This window comes from Bacillus rossius, chromosome 1, assembly GCF_032445375.1.
Source record: "Bacillus rossius redtenbacheri isolate Brsri chromosome 1, Brsri_v3, whole genome shotgun sequence".
Classification (NCBI taxonomy): domain Eukaryota; kingdom Metazoa; phylum Arthropoda; class Insecta; order Phasmatodea; family Bacillidae; genus Bacillus; species Bacillus rossius.
In genome coordinates this window covers 328,238,805-328,250,699 of record NC_086330.1, presented here as the reverse complement: position 1 = coordinate 328,250,699, position 11,895 = coordinate 328,238,805, and the positions used below count along the sequence as shown (strand labels likewise).

General features: G+C 37.5%; 1 protein-coding gene across 1 annotated transcript in view; it reads left to right on the top strand.

Annotated features, from left to right (window-relative positions):
- The window catches only part of LOC134528054 (dynein axonemal heavy chain 1-like), a 257,114-nt gene that overhangs the window by 57,455 nt on the left and 187,764 nt on the right, over positions 1-11,895 (top strand). The window contains exon 6 of the mRNA XM_063361270.1: positions 2,056-2,269. Within this exon, the coding sequence (XP_063217340.1) occupies positions 2,056-2,269 (214 nt within the window). The remainder of the gene's footprint in view (positions 1-2,055; positions 2,270-11,895) is intronic.

Here is an 11,895-nt window from a genome sequence, read left to right as displayed (position 1 = left end):
AGTTACAAGTAGTGCGATGTTCACATAATGGCTGACCAATCAGGAAGAAGAAAGGGCAAAGTGAGTCTTCTCTTTAAGAAGCTACACCATAGATAGTGACACAAGATGTCAAACTTGTTGAACAAAAAATTAAACAATACAGGTTTAGTTTCAAAATGACCAATAATACATCTGACCTAAAGTAAATGAAAAGATTTAAGGTGATTAAAATAAAAATATATATATTACATAAAAAAGAAATTATTTCCAATTTTCACAAAATCGAGCCTGCATGATATCCAGTTTGCAAAAAAAAAAAAAAAATATATATATAATGAAAACAGGTTGAGTACATGCAACGTTAAAAAGTGCAACGGCACACAGTGTCCATTGGGGCATTATAATCTTGGTGTGCCATGGTACCACCTAGTCACTTTGGTCTAGCACTGTCACCTACTGGCTACAGTGTCCACTGTGGCATGGTGTACATGAAGCGGGGCATGTTGGAGCTGCAACCCTTCATCAACTGCTGTCTTTTAGGTCTAGCACTTTCGGGAGCACTTATGTTCCGGATCAAAGGGAAAATGATATGAATGTTTTTTAGAATATTTTGCATTTTTGTAAAGATGAGGTTATATGCTAACTAAGAGAAATTGATGTTAATCAAGAAATTGAAATTAAAATCAATGCTCCTGTAACACAATTACATTATCTGTTCCATGCATTTTATATTTTTGGTTTGTTATTTGTTTGTTGCAATGTTGTTATTTGTTTGTTGCATTGCAATGTTGCAATGCAATAGGTTTTTATTGACACACTTTTTACACTTTACAGATCTTGTTAATACAACATGGCATTACAGCACTCAGTGCTCTTTTACCTAATTTAGTTGATATATATATATACATTTCTGATATGGTTATAGTAAAACAATATTTAAATTAAAGGAAATTTTAAAAAAACCTTTAGCAATGTTTTTTGGAGCCTCTTTTGTCTCAATGTTTTTGTTTTGAGTCTCTACCTAGAACATATTTACACTATAGATTATACACACATTCATAGTAACTAATCGTCTTTCACTGTACATAAACATGGCACTAAAATTTAACTATTTACTTACATGGCACTGTGGTGGGCGTCCATGGCTATTCACTTTTGGTGAGCACTGTGGCTGGTGTCTCTTGGTCTGTTTTCACACGCGTAGCCCAGTCAGGGTGGCCTGCCAGGGTGGCAATCGGTGACGAGTTTGTGTGGGTATGGGCGTGTAATGTCGTGTTGTCCGATGTTCTGAATGAGTGTGGATGGGTGTTGTGCTGCTTTGTTGAAAAATTTGTCTGTGTTTTGTATAACCAATTGGCGTGGTGATGGCGTGTCTGCGAGTTCGTGTAGTTGGATGTTATTTACGTATTTGTATTTACCGAGTGTTGCTCTGAGTTTTTTTTTTTAGCAGAGATTAGTTTTATACATGCACGAGGCTGAAGTCCATCCTTGATGGTGTCTTTAAGTGTCGATTTATGAAACAATACTTTATGCATTGTTTCCAGGGTATTTTCTATTGTATTAACAGTATTGTTACGACATTGACAATCCGTAATTATGTTCTGCCTTAGGTAGTGAAGAAAAAAGTGAATTATTAAATTTTTTTGTTTTGTATAGACCATTAACTGTTTTAGTCATTATAAAAGATGTAAAGATATCAGGGAAAAGGAAGGGAATTAATTATATTTGAGGTTTATGTTTGATAGTCTGGTATTGTAAACCAACATCCCATCATTTATCTATGTAGAGCGATATTGAAAAAAAAAAAAAAAAAAAAAAAACTGAACCAAGAAGGCAATTGCGCTGAATTATATTTTGCAGGTAAATTATTGTTTAGTAAAATTTTTAGTTAAAAAAAATTAAAAAAATTAAATATATGGTAATTTTTTAATTAAATTTAAATAGAATAGTTAGAATTCATAAAAGCTGCCTCTAGAATTGTTAAGAATGAAAAACAAGTTTGAAACTCGATGGGTGCGCGTGCACCGTCAGCAGGATGGAGACACATCCTTACGCCAAGACGCGGCGTTTCCGCAGATTGCCAAGAAACACGAGGAGCAGATACGGACGTTGGTGGAGAGCTACCTGCTTCCCGGACTGCAGTTCCTCAGGAGAGAACTGCATGAGCTGGTGCCCTCGGTGGACTCGTGCCTCGTTGCCTCGTTCCAGAACCTGATGGACACCTTCCTGTTGCCGCTGCAACACCCTCTGGGCAAGCCTCCGCCGCCACCACCCTTCCAAGAGCTCCTGCGTAAGTGCGCTCTTGTCTACTAATATCTCTTACATACTAGACGATACACCTTGTGGCCGCATTCCAGCACCTGAATGGCAGCATCCTGTTGTCGCTGCAACACCCTGTGGGCAAGCCTCCGCCGCAACCACCCTTCCTAGAGCTCCTGCGTAAGTGCGCTCTTGTCTACTAATATCTCTTACATACTAGACGATACACCTTGTGGCCGCATTCCAGCACCTGAATGGCAGCTTCCTGTTGCCGCTGCGACACTCTCTGGAGAAGATAACACTCCTATATGCTATATACTAGAGGGTACACACCGTTGACTTTTTCCAGCACCTGGTGGACACCATCCTGCTGCAAAGACAACACTAATGGCAAGCCGCCACCACACTTCCCCTAGCTCCTGCACAGGGGCGCTCTTGTCTGCTACCCTCCACATACTATACTTCAGAGAGCACGCCGGGTGGGCAGATTCACTAAGCAGTTCTTGGCATCTGGATTGAGCCTCGCCCGTGGACACGGCGGAGGGACCAACGTCAAGGCTGCCTTTTTGCAGCAATCTTCACTCTAAAAAAAATTGCTTGTGCTTTTACAAGGATAGTCCTTGGAAACCCTGTTGCCAACGATATCACTTGTAAATTTGCGAGGTAAGGCTTTGTACTATATGCAATTTTACAAAGCTCTGTCTTGTAGTTTTACAAGTGATACCGTTGGCAACAGGGTTTCCAAAGATTTTCCTTGTAAAAAGTACAAAAAGATTTTTACAGTGTTCGAGGGGGGTGGACAAATGGAGGCCTCACCACCGCCGCAGCCAATCCTTCACACTACCACCCGGGAATAGTGTAAGCTTTCGTTGCATTTCTTCCACAAGCCCGCACATATGAAGCGCGTCGACCTCCTCTTATTCCTTACGCATCACTCTAGCTGGGGAGCCACAGCAGAAATGTTGACAGTAGCTGTAAAATTGGAGAGTATGTAATTTGCTGGAAAGTGCCACCCAGGTTTCAGCGGTTGAGTTCTGACCACAAACTATATGGTGACTTGGGCTTCTCTATTTGCGTGCAATCACTTATGTTCCATGAAATTGAAAACCACCTTTATTTATTCTGCTACATAATAGGTGATATTAGTTCAGTCCTTAGCTCCAAGAACTAGTTTAACGCTAATATCTGCGCTTCCACATCTGTTACAATCCACTTATCTGCTTACCTTTGCAGTTCTTACTTCCTGTTCTCCCCTCGTTCATGGTCTTTGCCGAACTCCAGTGCCTTCGAGCATGCTTTACTAGGCTCTCTCTTCTCTTCGTCAAACACAGCCACAAAATTGTGAAGTACTACTCATTTCCAAGTACATTTTCGTTTGTCATTACTTCTAAAGTTACTGGAGGATAGTTTCAAACAAAAGAAAATTCATGTCAGATAAAACACCATCGCGTTTCTTATTCATACATTGACCACAATAAAATTACTTCTTGAATACATATACACAATGAATCCATTTAAATTCTTAAAATTTCATGTAGATTTTACTTTATAAAAACAATTCCAAGGAAATGAAAAATGCGTATAAAATCTACAGGACGTTTCCTTGCATATTTTGTAAATCATAAATAATATGTATACACTTTCTGTTATTTTGTCGAAATCTTACTTTATAAGTCAAATTACTCGACACACTATTCTTGTATAGAGTTACTCAGAACGTTATTTTTTTTTAAGTCTTTTACTTTATAAATGTAACGAGTGAATATTGTGCATAAACTATTTATTTTAAATATGTAGTATTTATATATTATACATTGAAAATTAGTTTTAGAGTTGTCTTATATTAAATAATTAAGTATTTTTGTAGGTTCTAACACACGAAAACAGTCACTTTTTAATTAAATTAAAAAAATAATCAGACATATATATATTATTTTTAATTTGGCAATATAAAAAAATTGTGAAATTTTTCAGCGATCGCAGGGTTTCATGGCAATGAAATGCTTACGCACATAATCACGAAACATAAACGTGATGAAATGTTATGTAGAAAAGAACGCAGGATGGAAAAGAAGCAACTGCTTTGAAATATTCAAAAGCGAATTTCAGACAAGCCGATAAAAAATAAACCATATTTTTTTCGCGGAGCCTCACTTTCGCGTCCTATTAAAAAGAGTGGTTCCACGTTGATATTCCCGCTCCACAGCGAGCAAATACCAGAGTCCCCAGAGTCGCGTGCCCACCGCGTTCTCTATGGGCGAGGCGTGATGTTGCATTGCCGTGCGAAACAATATGTCCGCTCTTCTGTTTGCCCTTGCAACGCCGCCAGGCCGTGTGCTGTCGTGCAAGACTGCAGAACCAAATGAATCGTGCAAATCGAGACACAAAGAAGAATACATAAAGTTGAGTTGTTTTCCTGTGATTTTAGAATAATTATTACATGTTGTATTTTTCCCTCCCCTTCCAATATGCTAGCGAATAATATTCATAAAATATTCTAACGATAAAATTGTTTTGTCTATCTGAAATATATAATATTAACTTGAAATGCAAGCAAGTAGGTATACTATAGTGACCCCAGGAATAATTTTGTTATTTTATTGTGATATCTATGCAATGAATAACATAAACAATATATATTTAGAGCATTAAAACAGTGATGAAATGTTTTCTTTTGTTTAGTTATACGTTTATGAACGAATTATTAAAATATTTACGTGAATTCTTAGTCCCCGTGTTTTCCTGGTTAGCCAAGTTTAGTTGGCGGTGATGTATGTAAAAGAAGAAAAAAAAACCTTTTTCTAAACTTCACGCAAGAGAAGACTTGGGCATGTCTAGTTCTTCGGAAATGCCCGATTCTGTACAAAATAACTGGATTCAAGGGCTCAAACCGTGAAAAATAAATAAATATAATGAAATGTGTTTTGTCACACACCTTTTTTAGCGCTCAATCGTTGCAATACAACTCTGGAGAGAGGCAGCACCCAGGAACCAGAGAACCTTCACGCTGTCCGAGAAACAAAATCCCTAAAATTACAATTTTGTTTGATTAATTTATTCCAACAAAATTTTTAAACGGCAAGCTTATCTTTTTTTTTTTTTGGCTCTCAAAATACACATTTTTAACCAAATATTTAAATTTTCTTCTGTGTGTTTAATGTAACTTAAAAATAGACACAAAAAAATTTGCAAAATGAAAAGATATTTTTTAAAATCAAATATTATCTTTTATTTTTAATGCCACCAGTAAAAGGTTTTTTTTTCATTGCCTTACATGGGCCATACAAGCTTTTCATTCAAAAACAAAAGTTTGAATTCAAGCGATAATAAATAGAGTATTTTTTTTATCACATTTAATTTTATCTACCTTTACTTATAACTCACAAAAATCTAACAAAGTATAACTATGATAGTTAAAATCACAGATCCAATGAATCACAGAAAGTAGTTGCGTTAGTGATAGGGGCACTGTTTACAGTGTACAGAACAGATAGATTCATGGTACAGTTTCTTGAGCAGATTGCAGTGACCAACAATATTTTTGCTCGTGATACAATGCGAACCAAATAAATCTGCACAGTACATGGTCCACTGAGCGTAAACGTGGGCAGACGGAAGAGAAAATTCCGTTGTCTTCCGTGTTGGTGGATGTCTTCCTTAATTGAGGAAGTCTGGTGAAATCAGTCACGCGCGGGTGGACCAGGCACTTGGTCGATCTGAGGATCTGAGGATCTGAGTGTCGTCGGGGCTCAAAGGGCGTGTGTGATTGCCTCCAACTCGGGAGGACGGGCACGTGTCTGTTTGGAACTGCGGCCGGGAAACTTTCCACAAACTGTGCTTTGCCAAGAGTTGGAGAGAACTGTGGCTGAACTAACAGATTGGTACACAACACACGACCCCCTCTTCAAACTACGGAATTCGAAACTGAAAAGCAGTACTTTGCTAGAAACTGGATGCGAAAATTTTGAACTTCTACGTAGTGACCACAACTAACTCTGGATATCTACTCACTTTCTTTACCACGATGTAACTTCCAGAAAATGTTTACCTATTTTTTTTTCTTTAATGGTTCCCAGACACTCAAAACCACCATTTACTGAAATGTTTATATATAAATATCACTTTATGTGGCCACGCTGACTCTTCAAATTTCACAAATTACTTCAAGGCTGATAAATTAAATATATAAATGTGAAATCTCGGTCGACCTCGTTAATATAAACCAAAAGTCAAAAGATCTATTTTAAAAAAAAAACTGAAAAATCGTATTAGCCTTTAAAACAAAAAAAAATATACAATCAATTTGAAGATATTAGCCTTCTTATGAATAGTACCAAAATGTGTGTCTATCTCATGACCATGTCATATTAATATCGAGAATGATGAATGCATTGAAGAAGTATAGTTTGGTTCCTCCGGAGACATGGCGATGGCGAGAGGTGCCTGGTGCCAACTGCCATCTTGGATTTTGACGTCATTGCGGCCATCTTGGATGACCTTGACAATGTATTTTTACCTTTACCATTGACCTTCAAAATTTGCCAAAATTTGTCAGAAATTCACCAAAATTTTCATGGAAAAAAATCTCGCCAAAAATCCTCAAAAAAATTCCACAATTCCAAAATTAGGATTTCGAAAACCTTAAAAGCCATTTTGCCTTAGAAATATTATAATTCCTAAAAACGGCTTAAGAATCTATGTCTAAAGCCTCCGATAAGCCGTTTCTAGGAATTAGGATGCCATGACCGCCATATTTGATTATGACGTCACTGGTGCAATTTCCGTTACGGGCGCCATCTTCAAAATCCTTATTTATTATCATACTTTAATGAAAATAAGTTCAAAATTCACCAAAAAATAACTGGCTAATTTACTGATTGATTAGACCAATTCCCGTCCTTGGTTCGAAGTGGTAAGAGCAAAAAATAAATAAACGACAGATTCTTCCTCCACGGAAGCCACCTGCAAACTGACCTCCCACCACCAATATCAAGGTATATATCGTAACTGGTATGATGTAATGTCCGCCATCTTGGTTTTAAATCTTTTCCCGAATTGCTAGCTAAATAATTACACGATTCCAAGAAGGCACCCAAATTTCAAGATGGTGGGCACCTCAGTAATAATACATTATTACTGCACTCTATTGGGTTACAATAAAACTAGCACGATGGTAATGCACTCTATAAGACGAGTACACACACAAGATGGTGTCCTCCAGCAGACGAAAACAAGATGGTGGTAATGTCCTCTAGCAGGTGGTAGCTCCTGATAGCGTGTACTGAACACAAAATTTCGGATCCATGATGGCAAAGGTCAAGGTTCAAATTCAATGTCAAATTTCAAGGTCAAAGTCAAATTTCGCGGTCAAGGTCAAATTCCAAGGTCATGGTCAAATTTCAAGGTCAAAGTCAAAGTTCAAGTTCAAGGTCAAAGTTCAATGCCAACAGTCGAGCTAATGGTATGGTGAATAGAAAATTACACTAACATGGCATCAGCACACTCTAGCAGATGAAAACAAGATGACAGACATGTCATCATACCAGTTACGATATATACCTTGGTTTTGGTGGTGGGAGGTCAATCTGCAGGTGGCTTCCGTGGAGGAAGTATCTGAAATTTTTTATTTTTTGCTCTTACCGGTTTCAAACCAAGGACGGAAATCGGTCTTATCATTCTGTAAATTAATAAGTTATTTTTTGGTGAATTTTTAAATTTTTTCATTAAATCGGATAATAAATAAAGATTTTCAAGATGGCGCCTGTAACGATAATTGATACAGTGGTGACATAATTCATAATTTTGTGTGTGGTAAGACGATTTTATTACTTTTAATTGAGAATTGATTAATTATATTAAGTTATTACTGGTTTACTCTCGCCGGGAATCGAACCGAGGAGCAAATCGTTTAAGTAACTAAACATTTTAAGTAGACAATTTTTAAAATATGTTTTGGAATTTTTTCGGAAATTCTAGCATTAAAATTGTGGATTTTCAAGATGGCGGCCGTAACGAAAAATACAACATTAATATAATCCAATATGGCAGCCGTAACGAAAAGTGTAATGATGACATCGTACTCAACCAAGATGGTGGGCTTAACGAAACATGCAACATTTATGCAATCCAAGATGACGACCGTAACGATATGTGCAACAGTGGTTTTTAAGTAATATTTTATTAAATTTAAATTTTATTATTTTTATAATTTTTCCTGGTTTTCTAACATAAAAATTACGGATTTTCAAGATGGCGGACATCATACTAGATGACGATATATATATTGACATTATTGGTGGGAGGTCATTCTGCTGGTGGCTTCCGTAGAGGAAGGACCTGATGTATTTTTTTTTTGACGTCGCCGGGTTCGAACCAAGGACTCGTAGCTCCATAGCATAAATGTACATTTGATTTTTTCAATATTTTTTAAAATAGATTTTTGTTGTTAAATTCATGATTTAATTTTTTATGAATTTTAAAATTCATCCCGATTTTCTATCATAAAAAATACGGATTTTCAAGATGGCACCCGTATCTAATGGAAATTGCAACAGTGATGTCATAATCCAAGATGGTGGTCATGGCATCCTAATTCCTAGAAAAGGCTTATCGGAGGCTTTAGACGTGGATTCTTAAGCCATTTTTAAGAATTTGTAATCTGTCTAAGGCAAAATGACTTTTGAGGTTTTTGAAATCCTAATTTTCGAACTGTGGAATTTATTGAGAATTGTTTTGCGGGATTTTTTTTCAAACATATGGACATTTTGGCGAATTTTGGGCGAATTTTGGCAAATTTGGGCTAATTTTGAAAGTCAAAAGTCAAGGTCAAGGTCAAAGTTCAAGGTAAATTGCATCCAAGATGGCCGCCATGACGTCAAAATCCAAGATGGCGGTCGGCACCAGGCACCTCGTGCCAGCGCCATGTCCCCAGAGGAACCAAACTATACTACTCATTGACTAGAAAACATTTGAAACATTTTGCTGCAAAGAATATGCGAATATGTTGATAGATCCTTTTGGAACCATCGAGAATAAATTATTTCTTTATACATAAAGTTCCTAGAATGTTATTAAAGTTTTTGGAAGGTTCCAGAAGTTTCCAAAACTTTCCAAAAATATGAACTTTGAAATCTTTCTGGGTTTGCAGGTAAGCCGAAAGGGAAATGAAATGGATCTTGTCATTGTACAGGAAATACACACTTAAGGGAGATTAGGCTTGCACTAAATATTTCCTGCTGAATTCTTTAATTTAACATGACATAGGACTTGCTTTGGCTACTTGTTGAAATCGTGAACAGGTGTGATTATCATGTTAGTTGTAGTCACTTACATGAAATTATCAGTTATTTCGTAGCGGCGCTTACCGAATAGAGCCTGTTGGTAAATATGTGGTCGCAAAAAGGTGTAGAAGGTCTGAAAGATGTGATTTATGCCTTGACATGCCCAAATTTGGGATAAATAGTTCAAAATTGGAATTACAGAGTTATGGGAAAACCAAAAATGGCGGGGCCTAATACACCTTAATCATTGTCTAAGTCCACTGATGAGATTAGGGGAAGTAAACTAGCCAACTTAACTCTGTTAGTTCTAGATCATAGGCTTTCGTGGCCAGAGTAACACTACTTATTGGTTTCTGGGATGAAGTGCCCTTCATCATTTACAAGGACTTGGCCTGGACCCAGCAGCCGTGAAGTAGTTCTTAACTCTGTTAAACTTACTGCTGTGTACACATTATGACAGTAACGAGTGCTGGTGCCTGCCAGGATACTAGGTAAGGGTAGAAAGGAAGTTTGGTCATGGTCCTCGAAGGGTCGCTACCAGAAGTGAAAGAGTTGGGAAGGGGAAGGATAAGGCAAAGAGCAATAATAACACACAATGAATTGAATTTAGATTTATTTCCCCAGACTACTCTGGGGAAGGGATTTCTGAAGTGGTTGGCTCCTCTGATCTACTTATAGAACCCTGTTTACACTGGTCTATGACCTGCATTTACACGACTCATATATAAATACATAAAATAATTGAACATCATACCTGTTTACATAAATATACAGCACACAAAATATATATATACAGGATAGTTACGGTCTTTACCCTAGATAACCGCAGATGATGTTACAAGCAAATTTATAAAATTGTTCGTGAATATATGCAACTGCCATCTCTGGGAGACTGAGGACACTATACTTTCCATTGGGGTATGGGGGGGGGGGATGATGTAGGGCTGGAGGGATCACTTGGACCAGAAGTTTGTTCCGAATGTGTTGCAGTACTGGCCACGGCCAAAATGGGGGATGTGACAGGTAAAATATTAGTTTTGAGCAGAACAGCCGGTACTCTCAACATGAAAGTGATCAGAGAGTACCAGTTTTGCTTCCACTCTGACGGAACCAGGCCAGAGACGGCTGCTTTGTGGTGTGTGTAATAACGCAAAGTTGACAGAGGAGCTCCTTGTTTTAAGGAGTATATTATACTTGGTAAAATAAAACCAGTTTTTATTAGATTTGGGGATATTAGTTTTAATTATTTATATTTTTGAAAGTTTTCTTAAAAAAATATTTAATGGGCCCTGACATTTAATAAATTATTTACCAGTTTAATTGTAGAGACGAGAGTCATTGTGGTTACTGAGGTTATACCATCGCAGTCGGTGACTAATGATCAAAATGAAGTCATTGAAATACGCACAGCATCAAAGTACGATATAAGTATCGATTTTAACAAAATAGAATTACCCTTGAAGATTAGGTCCAACATTTAAAAAGAAACGCAAATGGGATTAGCTGATTTTTAGGGTTATTGAGGGAAATCATAAGACCACTTTGGATCATGCGCACAATACTCTACATAGTTCCATATCTGCATGGAGAAACAGCTCAAAAGCGGGGCTATAACTGTAGAGTTGTATGCATCGACCAGCCGTGGAGACACGGGAAACTAACCTCTAGTGCAGGGGTTGTACTAAAACATTAGTAAAGAGAACTGAAAAATTGATACTGAAAAACTTAAGTTTCTGTGGTTTTTGGGAAACCTAGTTTTTATTGATCTATGAGTGATACATTCGAAATAAGTGTTTGAAGAGGAATGCTACTGCTCCGCCTCGTCACTCTCACCTAATGACTGAGGGGAACGAGTAGACCTTTCAGTTCCAGAAGGTAAAACAATGATTTCGTCCCGGCGTTGGTTTCTCTGTTTTTATTTTACTTTTGGTTATTTGTCATAATACAACATGTGATTTAATTAACAGAAAGCATAAACAATGTGGAATTGAGATTACATTAATACAAGAATGGGTACAAGAATGAGTACAAGAATGCTAGTCCGAAAAAGGTTTAAAAAAATTGAAAGGCTGGCATTTTAGAGATTGTTGGATGTAGTGGGACAGCTGACGAGATGTCAGAGGGCCTGAGTCGTCTGCCCCGATGGAAGATGATCCGCTCCTTGGAAAATTACCCGGGTTCGGTACTCGGTGCCTGGTCCAGAACTTGTAGTGTGTTACTTGGTCTCTGTCTGTGAACAGATCCAAACACATATGTTTAGGACTGAATCACAGACAGTAGGTGAAATAGGTAGAAAATGCCTCCTACTTACGATGACTGGTGGGGGAGGGGTGGTGCTAAAAACTCACCAAACAGGGTGATGTCTTCCAGGGCCTGC